The sequence below is a fragment of the Stegodyphus dumicola genome, chromosome 3 (assembly GCF_044657685.1).
Source record: "Stegodyphus dumicola isolate Sdum_Otavi_A_Nest chromosome 3, ASM4465768v1".
In the NCBI taxonomy this organism is placed as follows: domain Eukaryota; kingdom Metazoa; phylum Arthropoda; class Arachnida; order Araneae; family Eresidae; genus Stegodyphus; species Stegodyphus dumicola.
The window spans coordinates 54,554,650-54,572,876 of record NC_140770.1 but is presented as its reverse complement, the minus strand read 5'-3'; the positions used below and the strand labels follow the sequence as shown (position 1 = coordinate 54,572,876).

The 18,227-nt window shown below is 32.3% G+C and overlaps 1 protein-coding gene across 1 annotated transcript in view; it reads right to left on the bottom strand.

Annotated features, from left to right (window-relative positions):
- Arglu1 (Arginine and glutamate rich 1) overlaps positions 1-18,227 on the bottom strand; it is a 56,981-nt gene that overhangs the window by 11,874 nt on the left and 26,880 nt on the right. The window contains exon 5 of the mRNA XM_035367066.2: positions 12,409-12,492. Within this exon, the coding sequence (XP_035222957.1) occupies positions 12,409-12,492 (84 nt within the window). The remainder of the gene's footprint in view (positions 1-12,408; positions 12,493-18,227) is intronic.

The following is an 18,227-nucleotide window of genomic DNA, read 5'->3' as shown; positions in this document are numbered from 1 at the left end:
GACAATATGGAGAAATAAGTGACAAGGCATCAAAATTACTAAAACCATCTAAAAATACTTAAGTTGCGGAAAGAGCATCCTCAACTAACATGTATATTAAAACAATCATTATAATAAATTGGATGCTGCATCTGATTTAAGACTTTGTCACCAAAACATTAAACTCAACGAAGCAGGCTCAAGGATGGCATTAGGAATGGTTTGAACGCAGATTCAAATATAGTTATATATTTGAATATAGCTCAATTATAGATACTCTTATAAAGATATTCTTAAATACACAATATAATATTGTACCATCATTTTTAATTCAAATGTAATGGCTATTAGCCTGAGTCTTAATTTTTGTCTTGAGCTTTGCAGGAATGAAATACTAAACTTATTATGTACTTACTATTTTATAGTGCTGAAACAGGTAAAAGAGGAGTGGTGGAGATCGTAGCCGTTCTTTAGATTTCTCGGCTAAATAAATGATTTTGACATTTCGATATGCGCATTATATAAAAATAGACCAACGGAACTGAGAAATAATCTGCTTAGAAATCACAGTAAAACTCTTTTAAGTGTTCATAAACAAATCTTGAAACGCTTCGGTTGGGTAGACCACAAAACTTTTAGTCCTATTCAATCCAGATTGGACAATGACAAAACAAAAAGTCCGCTGCTTCAACGGTAGAACTTCCCAACCTCCGTACTGTATAATGAATCGCGGGAAAAAAAATATATATATATATATATATATTTTGACTATTCGATTACTTTCCTTTTATTTCAGCCATTCCGAATATTATTCCTTAGAAAGCTAATCTGTGTAAAAATACATCCATTTTTGGAAGTTTATCTACACTTCAGCAGCTACTGCAACTATTTTATTATAAATATTCATACATATTCTCATAATATAAGCATGACAATCATAATAAACACGAATATGAACTGACCACGCGGAACGAGAATGCAAATTATTAAAATCTTGATAGAAATTCAAACGTGTGTAGTATTTGGATGGAAGGAAAAGAATACCGAATGTACCGGAATTTTCTACGGTTTTCGCAATTCTTAGACCAATAGAACGATGTGCACCTGTCTGTACTCTCACATGTACCATAGGTTACGTTAATGCAGAGAAAAGGGGAAAAGCTATTTCCGGGAGTAGGATTCACCATCTGACGTTCCATATAAGGAAGAAAAGTTGTTTATTTAGTTTCGGCTTTGGTGCGGGGCGTATTCATTAAAAAAAAAGCACTAAAAACAAAAAAAAATAAGGGCTTTAAAGAAAAAGTAAGCACCTATAAGGGCCTTTATATTTTATTTTCAAATATAAGGCCTTATAAGCACTTGCAAGGACCGCTACGAACCCTGTTTTATCTAAACCCAGATGTTTAGTAATGTTTGCATGAAAACAAACTTAATGCCAAATGCAAGGAAGGAAAACCATAACATCTGCAAACAAAGAAAATAACATGCAAAGATTATTACAGAGATCTCAGAGCAGGACTAGATCAGTAACTAAATAACAACTCAGAAACCCTACCATATTTTGCATATGCTATTTTAATATCAAGAAACTTTTAAACTTAAAATCTTGCTTAGAAAATAAAATTTTACAATTGAAATAATGCGTGAATAATAAAAAAATACAGCAGCCTAATACCACACAAAGCTATAAAGAATACTCCAGTTCTTTGCCTCTTCTATGAAGAACATACCTAATTACTGAAAAAAGTTTTAATGCAAAACAGTTTCTGGTAAATTATTTTACGAAATGAAAGATAAGCTTCCATTTTAATTGCATTACATACAAATATGAATTACATATTTACTTCAATAAATTATATAGGCTAAAGCATCCCTTACTTTAATTTACACATGCTGGATCAACATGAGCATAAATTAATGTCAATACAGACCTAAAACCAATATTATTCTTGACTTAGCTATACTCTTATACTTGAGAAACATGAAAATATTTATTAAAAATCCTTCCTGATGAAAAATATAAAGACACTTCTCTCATTAAAAACACATTTTACTCATAGGAAATGCTAAGTATCCATAACTCATTTGCTTTATTAGTAAGGAGACTCATTTAATGTATACGCTTTGAGCTTGCTTCACAAAATAAAATAAATAGGATGAAAATCAAAATTTTAACCACTTAAAAAATGAGCCAAACATCTGAGATATTTTGATGCAGATTATTCTATGTTAAAGTAAAATATCTTAAAGTTCTCTACAAACAACAGCACACATCTATGCGAGCCCATGACTCACAGACATGCAAAGACAGTTCAAGAGTAGCTGATATCCCTAGGCAAAGAAAATTACACTCCCTAATACACTATCACACAAACATGTCAAAATTTATGAAAAATATTATTATTAATTGTAAAAAAATTATTAATTTAATATATTTGCATATACAGGGTGTATCAAAAAACACAGCAACAAACTTTTAGAAGAGGTACGGCACATCATAAACATTGAGAACTAACTGCCTATTAAGTCATGACTGGAAACGTTATCATATGCTACTAGGTATGCTCTGCACAAGAGAACTGGAAGGGAGAGTGAGGATTTCCTCACTTGAGCGGTAGCCAGCATACGAAGAACATGCACAAGTATATGAGCGGTGATCTAGACGATGTGCACTTAGTGTATAGAATAACTGATGGCAATGAACAAGCCATTGAATGAATTTATCGAAAATATTTCCTAGACAGATATTAATTGCACCACAGTGTGTTTGCAAATGTGCATCAAAATTTGCGTCAGCATGGGTCATTAAGAAGTACAGCTATTAGTGAAGACAGGCCACGATCAATGCATTCAATCAGAAGAAAGTATGTTGGATGGCATGAAGACTAATCCCAGTAACAGCATACATGTCACTGTCATTGCCTTAAGAGCCCCTCATTGCAGCATACAGCATGTTTTGAACACAGAGTCCTTACATGCCTTTCATCTCCAAAGGGTTCAGTTACTGCTCCTCGATGATCATCCAACACGTGTGGGTATGGCACAATGGTACTTGCAACAAAGTGTCCAAAATGTGAATTTCCCAGCTTCTTCATGTTTACTAGAGATGGCATATTCAATCAGCACAATGTGCACTTGTGGGCTGAAGAGAACCCCCATGTGGTACGGCACCACATGGCACATCGCTTCACAGTAAATGTGTGGGCAGGTTTGGTCAGCCACTGCTTAGTCAGGCCATACCTTTTACCATCCCACATGACTGCTACGAATTATCGAATTTTTATGGATTAAGTTCTTCCTGGCTTATTTGACAATGTTCCAGCAAATGTGAAGCGCAATATGTAGTTCCAAAATGAACAGGCCCACCAGCGGGCGAGCGGTAAAGTCACTGAACACTGGTAGTTCGGTCCGAGGTTCGAATCCCGCTAACGGGCTGGCTGCATGGGCATTTTCGTGGTTTTCCCCATGTGTAACGTGTATACAAGCCAGTTTCCCTTAGAAAGTCCTCCACGAAGGCATCCCTCCCCTTAGGCAGATAGCCCTAATGTGCTTTGCCATAATTAAATACACCACCAAAACGAACAGGCAATCCAGCATTTGAACAGTCATTCTTGCATTAATGGATCGGACATGGTGGACTTGTTCCTTGACCTGCATGCTCCCCTGATGAGTGTTGATTTCTTTCTGTGGGAAGCCTTCAAAGCTATAGTTTATCCAGATCCTATGGAGTCTGAAATGGATCTCGTCACAAAACTGACTATAGCAGCGCAAATTATTTGTAGATGCAGGTAAATTGCTTGTAGTCATCAGATTGACTGTAACACATTTACTGCTTTTAATGAAATCCTTGTATATTCGACTGTGCCTGGCAAATCAATGTTCCATCAAACATGCTTTTTGTAACATTAGAGCTGTATTCATTTTGTACACCTTTATACTCATGATGTCCAACAAATGTTTCAAAATCACTGTCTTTTGTCCTTTTTGATCTTCTACCTCTGCTACTACTTACTCCTGATGTTCTCTGTCATGGGTCGCTATGCAATTCTCAATCATTAAGATGTGCCCTACCTTCCCTAAAAGGTTGAGATAACCTATATAGAGAGATACATACACACACATGCACACCCCATGAGAGAAGGAAATCTTTATAATAAAATAATTATTTGAATGACTCTAGCAAAATTTTAAAAATCTCCATTAATTTCTATCTAGGAATTTCATGCTAGCATTGTTGATAGGCCAGTAAGTTATCTACCAGCCATCATAAAATGAACGTACACATTTTTAAGCCCAGTTTTGAAAAATTCCTGTCTGAACTTGCTACTGATATTGGTAATATCATGACTCAATAAGAAACCCATTTGGAAAAATAATTTTTAAATTACTTTTGCCTATGATGAAACAACATCTAATGAAGATATATTTTCTAGAATTTGCACAATCATTATTAGTAATTTATTGAACAAAACTCTTTTGCCAGTATCTGCAGAATTAGTTTTAAATATTTTGGAATATTAAGCATTTTAAGCATCCACTGTATGACAGTTGGTGGCTTTCTTAAATATTTAATTCTTAAATTTCATTGAACTTGGATGTTTGATTCTATTAATAAAAAAGACAGGAAACAAGGCCATTTTTATAGGACCACCCATTTCCACCTCACCTGTTCCCATAGATAGATACCATGGAATGGGTGGGGTGGAAATGGGTGGGAAATCTATGGAAATGGGACGCCCGTTTCCAACGATTTTATTTATAGTTTCACTGATAAAATAATAATTAGAATGCAACTTGATTTTTTTTTTAATTTTAAATATGAAACAAAGTACATCAAAATATCTCAAAAGTAAATTTTTGGCAAATTTTTTAAATTGCATTCATAAACAAAAAGTTTAGAATTTTCAAATTAAGATCATAAGTGATCAATTTCTGACTGAATATATATTTCTTGATTATATACAGTGGTGGCCAAAATTGTGGACACTTTTGGAAATTTTTATGTTTTTGAACTTAGTATACTTATAGAAAATGTTACGTTTTGCAAAGTGCAAACTTGTATATATCATTTTAAAGAGAATTTATTACTGAATTCAATACAAAACACAAAATTCAATTATTTGCAATACAAAAAAAAGTTATATGTACTTTAACAGGGTTCATAGCCACATTTTAGTTAAAAATAAGCACCTATAAGCTCTTTCATACCTGCCAACCTCTAAAGATAAAAATTCAGAAGATTTCTCCAAAATTCAGAAGAACGCGAAGAATTAATATCATGCTTTGATATTAAAAAAATAACAATTTATACAAATAGAAAAAAAGAAAATTGTACTTACATTAGTAAATCTCAATTAAGTATTAACTAAAAAATTTATTAGGAAACATAAAACAAGAACTTAATGTTACACAAAAAAATTATTGCAATGAATTTAGAGTGCATTTTTAGCCAAAAATTCTTTGGAAAATTTCCTGTCATAACAATTAGTTTCCTCATAACATTTAGAAATTAAAATGTTTTCTAGAGTTTTTGGTGAAATTGAAGAACGAAACATAGTTTTGTTTTTCTTCACAACACTGAAGACTCTCTCGCACTCAGCATTACTGTGTGGTATTACGAGAATAGCACATAAAACTCTTACTAGTCTATCATATTTTGGTGTTCCATCAGCTCTTTTTATTCTTTTTAAGGTACCAACAAGGACATGAAGTCTATCTTGTCCAGAACTGGCAGTCTTCAAACTGTGCAGCAGAAAATTGGTTCTGTAGTTCATCTAAAGCATCACTATGGCATTCATTTTCTTTAATTGTTAACAAAAATGGAAATTTATCAATAAAAAAACGAATCTTTTCAAAAGATGAATTTTCAATTTGTTTCAAATTTGTCACTTCAGCATTTAAAAGAACTTCATTTTGCAAAGGAAACTTCCTTACAATGTAATCACAGGCTGAGGAAAAGTACTTTCTAACACATTGAAAAAATTCCAAGTTCCCTGGTTTGATTCCAATTATAAGATCATTGTCATCCTTTTGATTTGCCAAACTATTATAGGCAACACGAATCAACACACTGTTTTTCACAGCGGACGGTTTTACAAACTTAGTATAAAGTTCTTTCAAAAGATCATTAAGAATTTGGATAAGCAGGGGAGATTTTGGAGAAGCTGATTGTAGACTTAACATGCTTCACAATGCCGCTTCTTCCATCGTGACTTATTATGAAGTCACACACTCACACGTTGCAAAATGCATAGTTATTTCCTTTGAAGCATTCTTTAATTGTTGGAAATTCGGCTTTGTAGGCAAACCGAAAATATTGAAAATACAGTTTTTTTTAACTCATTTCGTAACGACGACATATTAAGAAAATTTGTAGCACGTGCAAACAAACAAAAAAAAAAAAAAAACAGAATGCGACAATCCACGCTCACTGAGTCCGAGCTGAGTAATTCCCTTGCTGCTGAAGTGAACGCGAAAAAAATAATCTGGCGCCCACAAAGAAAAGAGTGGGAGAAACAAGTTCAGCGCATTGGATTGGCTGGTTAAGCGGCGAGTTGGGAGAAACCACAGGTTACTGGATTCGAAGTAGTCGGTAGTTGGCGGTAAAACACGATGCAATTGGCAAAAATCACTGAATTGACAAAAAATTCTAAAATTTCGACAAAAATCACTAAAAAACTTGAAAAAGGAAAAAAATCGTAAAAAATGGATTACGATCATAAAATCGTAAAGACAAACGCATTTTCGTAAAAGGTGGCAGGTATGCACTTTTCAAGCACATTTTAAGGAAAAAATAAGCACCTGTCTAATTACATTACACACAACTGCATAACCTTAAAAGAAAAATTAGACTTGTAATTTAAAATATGACCAATGCAATATTTATTAAGAGAATGAGCATTACCTCAACCATGGATAACAATTAACTTTTTTTTTTTTAATTTCAAATGACATTTCAATTTACAGAATTAGTTTACAATGAGAGGGAAAAAAAAACTATGCAGAACTAAACCATTTTACAAGATTTAATGATGAAATTTCAGTTCAAAATATAGAAAATAAATAATAATAAGCCATATTAATTGCCTTTGTTTGACACCTAATAATAAATACAATTTATTATTTCCACTTATATTAATATTTAAATAATTTAACTTAAATCAAAATTCTGAACAATTTCTAAATTTTCATTGCATAACAGTTTTCCCTTAACATATATTCCAAGCAAAGTAATTTAAGTAAAAAAGAGGCACATTTCTGAAATCAGAAGACGGGAAATTGCTTCAGTCATCCTTTAACAGAAAAAGCTTAACTAACCCGCATACTTGGAAACTGCCGAATATTCCGGATAGTAACTGGAAAAAGAGGAGTGGGGAGATTGTAACCGTTCTTTATAGATTTCTCAGCTAAATAAATGATTTTGACATTTCGAGATGTGCATCATATAAAAATAAACCAACGGAACTGAGAAATATTCTGCTTAGAAAGCACAGTAAAACTCTTTTAGATGTTCATAAACAAATCTCAGACTGAACATCAAAATTAATTATCGCTGCAAAATACCGCAAACGTTATTGCACAATACGTGCGGCATATTTCTTCCACATGTGATATTACGCAATCGGAATCAACAGCTGCAGGTATTTGGAGAATAAAGAACTAAATAAAGGAAAAGAAAGAGACTTACTAATCTGGGGTGTTTCTGATTCAAATTTTCAACAGACTGCATTAAATTTCGGGAATCGAATCAATATTCGCTTAGGTTGGGCAGACTGCAAAAACTTTCAGTCCTATTCAATCCAGATTGGACAATGACAAATAAAAAAAGTCCGCTGCTACAATATTAGAGATTTTGCGGAGGAAGGGGAAAACCTCCCAACCTCTGTACTGTATAACGTATTGGAAAAAAAAAAAAAAAATTATTTTGACTATTCGATTACTTTCCTTTTATTTAAGCCATATTATTCCTTAGAAAGCTAATATGTGTAAAAATACCCCCATTTTTGGAAGTTTATCTATACTTCAGCAGTTACTGCAACTACCGTATTTATGCGAATCTAATGCGCCATCGAATCTAATGCGCATCCCCATTTTAAAACTTTAAATAATAAAAAAATTGTTTGTCGGCGAATGTAATGCGCATCAATGATATGAGGAATTTATTGAATCTTATTTTATACAACAATGGATTTGTATATAAACTATCAATTAATGGTATGATAATTTTATTTAAATTTAGATACCATATTTTATACAACAATGGATTTATACATAAAGTAGCAGAACATAGAATTAACCTATTAGTGGACTATTGTCATGTGAAACAATCATTGTTAATTAGCACTACCGTATATACGGTACCTATCGTAAAATATGAACATGAAATAAATCGTAACATTTCTATCTAGCTAACAGTTTCTACAATCAGTGATTAATAGTAAACGTCTTAATTCACTAATGTTTTCATCACTGGAATCCTCGCGGCTCTTTCGTCAGAAGCAGATTCATTTCTTCTTTGCTCATCATCGTCATCGTCATCGTCATCCTCAGCGTTCCAGAGAACGTCATCGTCACTGCCATTCAATGAATTTGAAATGCAGCATTTCTTGAAAGATTTCACAATCATTGGTGCTTTGATGCTTTTCCAGGCAGCATAAACTCAGTGTGCATCAATGTGCGGTGCAGCACGCTTAATTTTTCCTGTCGGGGTCAATACACGCTTTGGCTCACAAAACCATTTTTCGTACTCCGCCTGAACGTACCCCTTAAAAGGTTTATTTATACTAACGTCCAGGGGTTGTAACACAGACGTCATCCCTCCAGGAATGATAACAAGATCACTGCCTAGGCTGTGCATCTTCTTTTTTACGTCGTCGGTCAGATGACCACGAAATGCGTCTAGACAAAGCATTGATGGTGGATTAGAGAGCCCACAGGGACGACGTTTCCATACATTTCGGAGTCAATCAAGCATTAATGATTCTGTCATCCACCCCTTCTCTTGGTTTCGAATCATGACATCATCTGAGAACAGCTTTTCATTCTTAGGGGTTTTAGAGCATGTTTTCCGTTTGAAGATTAAGAAAGGGGGAAGTCTGCACCCATCTGCTGTTATTGCCAGCATCACTGTTACGCGTTGTTTTTCACATCCCGAAGTTTTGATGGTAACTTCCTTAGTCCCCTTCTCCGTAATGGTGTAGTTACGAGGCATATCAAACCATTTTGCCGTCTCGTCAGCGTTGCCAATTTGCCCCATTGAAAAATTCTTTTCCTTCCGAAGTGTGATGACATACCTCTGAAATGTTAGTAGTTTTCCCTCAAAATCTGCAGGAAGCTTTTGGCATATTGTTGTACGGCGTCTTAGAGATAAACCCATCCGCTTCATAAACCGATCCATCCATCCACGGCTAGCCTTAAACTCTTGTTTCGATATTCCAAGAACTTCAGCTTCCTCTTTTGCTTTATTTCTTATGGTGTCACTAGTCACAGGTTGTCCATTCTTCCTCCTTTCACGTACAAATTCCAAAACGTTTTCTTCAATTTTAGGGTGTCTTCCTTTGCGAGGGCCAGTGAATTTCTTTCTTCTAGCTTTAGTTGCAAACAGTGCCAATTTCTGTTGCTGCCACAAGCGAACATTGCTCTCAGCTACGTTTAACTCTCTCTCAGCCTTTCTATTGCCATTTCTTTCAGGATAAAGAATTACTTTACGTTTCAAAGTAGCGTCATATGACATTCTTCTCTGCTTGCCCTCCATTTCGTGACTACGTACTCTGCAGTTTGTATCCTCTATGCAATAATGTGTCAACCATAAATGTAACAGTAAATGTAGTCGAGAAATACAGTAATCCATTGTTACGATTTAAATTTGGTTGACGTCATCGGCGAACTTTGCACTCGAATCTAATGCGCACCCCAATTTTGAATACTACATTTGGCCAAAAACGATGCGCATTAGATTTGCATAAATACGGTATATTATTATAAATATTCATGCATATGCTCATAATATAAGCATGACAATCATAATAAACACGAATATGAACTGACCACGCGGAACGAGAATGCAAATTATTAAAATCTTGATAGAAATTCAAACGTGTGTAGTATTTGGATGGAAGGAAAAGAATACCTAATGTACCGGAATTTTCTACCGTTTTCTACCAATTTTTTGACCAATAGAACGACGTGCACCTGTCTGTACTCTCGCACACACCATAGGTTACGTTAATGCAGAGAAAGGGGGAAAGCAACTTCCGGGAGTATGATTCACCATCTGACGTTGCATATAAGGAAGAAAAGTTGTTTATTTAGTTTCAGCTTTGATACGGGAAAAAAATGCACGTTCATTAAAAAAAAAGGATTAAAAAAAAGCACTAAAAGCAAAAGATAAGCACTAAAAACAAAAAATAAGGGCTTTAAAGAAAAAGTAAGCACCTATAAGGGCCTTTATATTTTATTTTCAAATATAAGGACTTATAAGCACTTGTAAGGACAGCTACGAACCCTGTTTAATATAAATAAAAAAACACAGTTATGAAGTGGTTTGTAATGTCCAGCTTTCCTGGCCAATCACTGTTCTTGTTCTGAGAACCAATCAAAATGTTAGTAACTGCCAGTAGAAGCTGACATCATGTTTACACTTGAAACAATTCATTATTTTGCTTTGTTCTGTAGAAGGAGGATCTGTTTCTTATACACTGCAATTACAAGTAGGATTTTTTTTTTTTTAAATTTTTAATATTTAGTCAAGAATCAATGACATCAAATAAACGAATAGATTGGACACCTAGAAAGAGATGTAATATTATTGTGTTACGAGAAAGTGGTCTTTCCTATGCTGAAATTGCAAGACAGATCGGTGGTTCAGTGACTACATCTGGAGTCCAAAAGCTTTGTTTACAATATCAGGAGACAAATTCAATAAAAAACAAAGGAAAATGCCAAAAATGGTGCACCACATCTATTAATGACAGAAGAATACAAAAACTATGTCTCCAAGATAGAAAAATGTCATCAGCGGCCATCAGAAGTGATCTGAATGATGCTGGTGTTTCTGTCAGTTAAAGAACAATCAGGAGAACATTAACAGATGTTGGACTGAGAGGTAGAATTACACGAAAAAAGCTTTATCTTAATTTTCAGCAACGAAAAAAAAAAAGACTACAGTGGGCAAAGGAACACATTAATTCAACAGATAATCAGTGGTCACAAGTTATATGGAGTGGTGAAACTAAGATATCGTTATTCGGTAGCGATGGGCGAAAATATGCAAGACGTAGAATAGGAGAAGAGCTACATCCTGACTGCATTCAAGCAACTGTGAAGAACCCAGTTAGTGTTATAATTTGGTCATGCATGTCAGCAGATGGTATTGGTCGCCTTCATGTCATCGATGGGACACTGAATGCCAGAAAATACATTGACACTATTCTAAACCAAAACTTCTACCTTCCATCACAGATCTCTTTCCCAACAATGCTTCATTTATTTTTCAGCAGGAATCTGCTCCTTGCCACACGGCCAAAATATCGAAAGAGTGGTTTTGTACAAAGAGCATTAACTTGTTGTCGTGGCCAGGAAACAGTCCTGACCTCAATCCTATCGAAAATTTGTGGCACCGTTTGAAAACTCTTGTCTGAATGAGGCGCCCATCAAATAAAAGGGAACTAATTGAGGCTGTAATTGTTTCCTGGCATCATGTGATAATGAAAGAAAAGCTTAAAACTCTTGTCAGCTCAATGAAACGTCGATGTGAAGCTGTAATCAAAAATAAAGGGTACCCTACTGAGTACCGATAACTCACTGCAATCATCACTATCTAATGTATATCGATAACTATTATCGTTTAACTTTTTTGTATTGCAAATAATTGAATTTTGTGTTTTGCATTGAATTCAGTAATAAATTCTCTTTAAAATGATATATACAAGTTTGCATTTTGTGAAACATAATGTTTTCTATAAGCATACAAAGTTCAAAAACATAAAAATTTCCAAAAGTGTCCACAATTTTGGCCATCACTGTATATATATATATATATATATATATATATATACATACATATATATATAACTTTCATACATAAATATTTTTTTATTTGTCTATACATTCGTAAATTATTTCTAGGATCTCTTGATTACTATAATTAATGCAAACAAAATACATAAAACAAAATAAGATATTGTAAACAAGAGATTTATAGAAGTTGCCAAAAGAATAGTTTCAAACTCTCTTTTACAAAAAAGACGGAAACTGCTCTATTTATGCATTTATTCTACTATCTCCTACACAAAAATATGAAATATGAAACATATAACCTAAATCAAGAGCATGAGTAAAATTTGTTCTTTGATGACCAAAAAGCATAGAAATATTCAAAATACTATCAATTTATATTGAACATTAAAATGCAAGAAATTAAGGCATTACCAGTTTTTTCTGAGCCTCATCGATTTTTCGCTTATTTTCCTCCAAAATTTTTTCCAATTGCTCCCGTTTTTTCCTTTCTTCTTCCTAAAAGATGAGTTTATAATATAAATAAAAGGAATTTCAGTCAGTACTTTAAAAGATTCTGAAGAATAAGTCAATGATTACATGTTTTTACAATTTGCACTATTGTTCTACCAATTAAATTCAAAAGTAGCATCTGAAGAGAAACATTTGTATGTACCTATGAAAAAAAAAATCAGCTATTTAGTGTTTTAAACATCCATTTAAAAAAAAATTTTACACGACATATTTACCATGCTCTTTTAACAATGTTGATACTACACTGAATTTAAATGGTAGAAATGCAACTACCATCTTATTCTTCAAAATCTTACATAAAAACACTGTCAAAGAAAGATTTAGATTATATTTTAGGATTTTTAACTTTTTAAAACAAAAAAACCCAAACCAAACATCACCATTTCATCATTTTAAATTTACATTAGAAGATACAGATTTTCAAAAATGCTAAAAACCTATTACTTAAATGATTCAACCAATTTTTTTCCACCTTCATATAAGAAACATTAAAAAGCAAAACAATATTACAGAAATAAACTTTTTTAAGATGAGTATTCCTATGTTCCATGATAATTTTATATTAAAATGTAGTTTTACATCACAGATTGCAATTTGTGTACAATTTTACTATGCAGCTTGAGTTGGAACAGCTCTCCATTTCAGAATCCAGAAACACCAACTGATGTGTACCTAAATGCTCAAAAGAGAATCAAAAGACACAAAAGGTAAAGTAGACTTCAGAATCTTACAATATAACTAATTTAACAGGAAATAGCAAAGAGGAAAAAAAATTAAAAACATGCATATTTTGGAACCTTTTACATATATTCAGTAAACCAGTCCTAGAAAACCCCCTCACAAGGTAACATTAGCAATACAACAGCAAGTGCAAATATTACACTTGACATCTGAAATAAAACAATGATTATAATACAACAATAAATCAAAATGCTTTGCTCTTTGGAATCCTCGGAATCTCAGTTAAGATGCTTTTTCAGAACTTAACGAGTTCCAATGATCAAAGCTGTAATCAAAACTTTAATTAAAAATCTATTTCCCTACCATGCTGAAAGATCTATAAGAATTAAGAATTTGAAACATACATTTTTTACACGAACAGAATCATATCACAAAATTGGGCTAAAAAATGCTGTAACTTACCCAATTAAAAGCACCAACTTTTCCATTTCTTTATAATTTTCCTGACACTTTAAAAAGTTCTTTACTTCCAAGTCATTAATGTAAAGTCTTCCTATCTTGGCCCTTTTGCTATGCATTAAATTCTGTGATTTAAGTTCAATGAACTGAACACTGAATAAGAGTTTTATAGCGAAAGTTGTGTTTTGCAAGAGTCAAATATGATGACGGTATCTTCAACACAGGAAAATGTGCATTCCAGCTTGCTAAGAGCACTGTGCAGTTGTAACAGCAGGAAGCGCATGAATTGCTCAAAAACAATGTGATAATATACTCCAATATTATTAAAATTTGAATCTGGAACAAGGCACAGAACTGATAACAGATCTGGCCATGAAGCATAGTGATTACTTACCACAAAGAAATAAAAACAACAATAGTTAAGTTTTTCTTTCTTTTTCTTAATCCAAAAACATGAAGTACACATTTCTTTAATATCTAGTCTAAACACAGTTATACAAAACACTAAAAATAGCCCTTATTAGTTGTTAGACCTTTTTCATTTAAAAGTAAAACCCTCACATTGATAAGAAATATTTTTTTTACTATATATATTATTATTTACGGTAAAAATTTTACAATATATATTACTATTTACAGTAAAAAAGAGACAGCATTTTGCAGTCAATGCTTCTCAATTAAATATTTTGTCAATTAAATATTCTGTAAATTATTTAGCATTTTATGTTAAGGGAAGAAAATTCAAAAACTGAATATAAACAAAATTGGTTAAAGAAATTTTTTTATACAGATTCTACAAATTGAAGCTTTGGTGAAACATTATTAAAAGCTACTTTTTTATCTGTTAAATTTTTACCATACATGGTAGGAGGTATAAAGTTACATAGCAACCTACACAATTAAAAATTTTTTTAAAAATCAGTGGCTTTAAGCATTAAAGTTCAATTATTTTTTTGCCTTAATAAGATCGTGCATTTTTTAATGGTATGCAGTATCACGAAATCTTTCACAGTTAGTTCATTTAAGACAAAAATATTTTTAACTGTAGTTTTATAAGTCCTTCCAGGGGTTGACTCAGGCGAATGCCTGTAAAGTACTGATTAGGATCTGTACCTAGGCAGTCTCAAACACGGGGGTATAAAAACATACTTCACAGAAGGCCTGAGGGCTCTCGGGACAGAGTAAGGCTCGGCAGGGACCATACGGGTACCACTTTGTCTGTCCTTGCTCCGTGGGGTCGCAACATGGTAGATTGTAAGAGCGGTGGAGCAGCACTTAGCTTCAGGTCGAAAGCTTCCCTATCCGTACGAGTTGTAGTTTTATAAGATTTAGATATCTCTTTCTTAAATATATTTGTAAAATATCTTTGGTTTTAGGGTAGTGACTGTTCATGCATAAAAATTTGCTTTTAGCAAAATATATTATGCTAAAGATGATAGTTTAATAATCATAAATATGATTGCGAAAAGTCAAGAACTCTACAGAATTTTATTTTTGGTATTAACCACTTGTGCTACGACTAAACTTCACGGTTGCGGTGCCACGCGCTACAATATAACAAGCGGTAAAGTGTCTCATTTACGACGCTCCGCGTCTGTCAGTGCAATCCAGAGCTGTAACTCGAAAAATAAACAATCTCGTTGTTAGGCGACATGTGCACCATGTTATTTTCATTTTTGCGCGCGGTTTGAGACAAAAACATCTCGATGTGCATGCCACGTCTTTTAAGCACAAGTGGTTAATTATGTAAAGCTATGAAAGCTATAAATAATTTTATTTTTAGATTTACATTTATCTTAATCTCAAGCATATTACCTAAGAATTGATATAGATAAAGTTATTTATTAACAGCTTTACTAATGTAGACAAAATGTGCTGCAATGTTTAAAAGTTACTTTGTATATTATAAAGAATTTTTCAACTCTAGTTTAAAACAAAGGGTTATTTAAGTGTAAATGTATATAAAATTTTATACTTGAATTTCTTTTACTTAATTTTATTGATAGTTTTTCAACAAAATTGTTATGTTCACCTATTAGGATCCTAGAAGAATTTTGAAAAGCTATTTGATATTCAATAAATATATACAATAAGAAACTTAACATTATTTCAGATCAGAAGTTGTCAAATATCTTTACAGCTATGACACAAGATGAAATCCTTTTCCAAAAATTCAAATATATTAATAATTAAATTAATTTAAATTTTTTTAAGAAGGGTGGGGAAAAACACTTCTTAACCCTCAAATACTTCATTTTTTTGGGGGGGAACAGAAAATAAAACATTTATAAGTATATGTTGCAAGTATAACATTAGCGAATTTGAATTCATTATAAAAAGTTACTATTTTAATGAAGTAAACATAAAAATATATACAAACAATTTTTAATTACTAAAAGTACGCAAACAAGCCCTTCTCAGCTGTTTATAGCATTTTTCACACTTTGAGAATCTGTTCAGAGTATTTTCAAAAATTTATTCACATTAAAACAAAAACAAAAAATGTTTGCATTTTTAATGATTAAAATACCACGATCATTTTTTATTTTTAGAAATGGGCTGTAACTTTGAATATGTTGCGCATCTGAAATAAGTAAACTTTATTGTATACTTTCTAAATTTTCATTACAAAAGATTTAAAATAAGTAGTACAATGTATTGTTTGAATAGCATTGAAGAACAGGCATTATTTATGTTATTTTTAATATTAAATGGGAAAACTTTATAACATTAGTTTTGAAAGAACAAAAGTGTGCTAATTTTTCTTAAGGGGAGTAATGTAGAAAAATTTATAATTCATTACTTGCAAAAATACACGTATAACAACTGAAGAGTTTGTGACATGTGGCAGAAGCAAGGTACATGTGAAATAGTTTTAAAACACATTTCACATAGAATACAGAAGTTGCCACACACTTTTTTCCTTTTGGAGGAAGGGGTTGCAAGTATGTTCTGTTGCACATAATAAATTATTTTATTGTGAATTATAAGACTGTCAGTTTCACCACAGGAGAATGCCATGTGGTTATGTATAATGAAATTTAACCTTGCAGCAATCAAAAATAAATAAAAAAAAATTAATAATAATAATAATAAAAATAAAATTATGTTAAACATTTGCATGGCAACTTCTGCACCACTCTACATAACTAGTAACAAGAAGCCAGGTCTCTTGAATGACTTCATTTGCAGAGTTACAGTTAAATAAAACCCTGCACTCTTATTTACATATATATATATAACAAGGTCTGTCATAAAATTTTAAGAATTTAATGTAATCTTCGAAACTTTATATGTACGAAACAAATTAAACGAGAGTACAGTGAAACTTCCATATTTCATGAATTTCTCTAATACAAATTTTAATGTATAAAAATTCATTTTTAAGTGAAACTTCTCTGAAATTCCAGCTAATAATTAAATGATCACAATTTGAAGAATTTGTTTTGAGGGGAAGGGAAAAATGTTTTACACATTTTTAGAATGATTTTGAGGTCATTTAAATAAGCATTGATGTTTAAAATAGAACATTTTTTTTTAAATGCTTTGATCTGATAGCCCTTTTTCTGGACTATAAGTCTGCATTGCAATTTCCATGATAGAAGGGTTTTTCTTAAAATTTCTAAGAGTACTAATTTCCACTCCTCTTCCACTGCTTTCCAGAATCTATCAATTATTATATGTCTGCACTTGGAAAGAGTTCTTTTCAATAAATGATAGGTGCTACAGTCCATAGGTGAAAAAAGGCATATATGCAATATCTACACCAGTCTTCATTTTTTCAAGGAATGCAGTGGTACTTTTCAAAGTATGACTTGTTGCTTTGTCTTCAGAAAGTTTCATTCTTTGAAAATCACTGGGATAAACAAGTGGAATTTTTTCTGCAAATATGAGGTATAAAACTTTCTTTTAACAGTACATTTAGTAGATTTTTAAAAAAATTTTTTCCATTCTTATTTTGAATTGTTCATTGCAAGAGAATTTTATGACAATCATAAACTTCTTGATAAAAACAGTGTTTGATTTGGATGGAACCAGCTCTGTACATTTTTTTTCTTCACTTCCAATAATAAACAGACATTTTTTTTCAGCCAAAATGCTTATTTTGGTAAACCATACTTCATCAAGGCTCACAAAGTATTTCCATTTATCTCCTGCTAAACTGTTTTCATACAAGGTTATACAATTTTTCTGCATTCAGGCACATGCCTCGGTAAAAGCTGATGAAGATTATGTTTTTAGCTTTCTTTAAGTTGTAAATATTGGTTTATTAATTTATTTCTTGTTGCTACAGATGCATTTAGACTTTGCAACTGATTTACGCATCAGCGGATTTATCTCGTTATTAACAATTTAATTTTAGAAACAGTAGATACCTTCATTGGGTATATATTAATAGTCTTCTTTGTATGTAAAAGTAATGATTGACAGTTCTTTCCCTTCCGATTAATAAGGTTGTTTATTTTTATACTTAGAAATTTTAATACGATATATTTTACAATGTTTTGAGGTTATGGCATACGAATATTTCTCAGAAAAAGCAAAAAAAAAAAAAAAATCCTTCAATCCCCAGCTTGTTT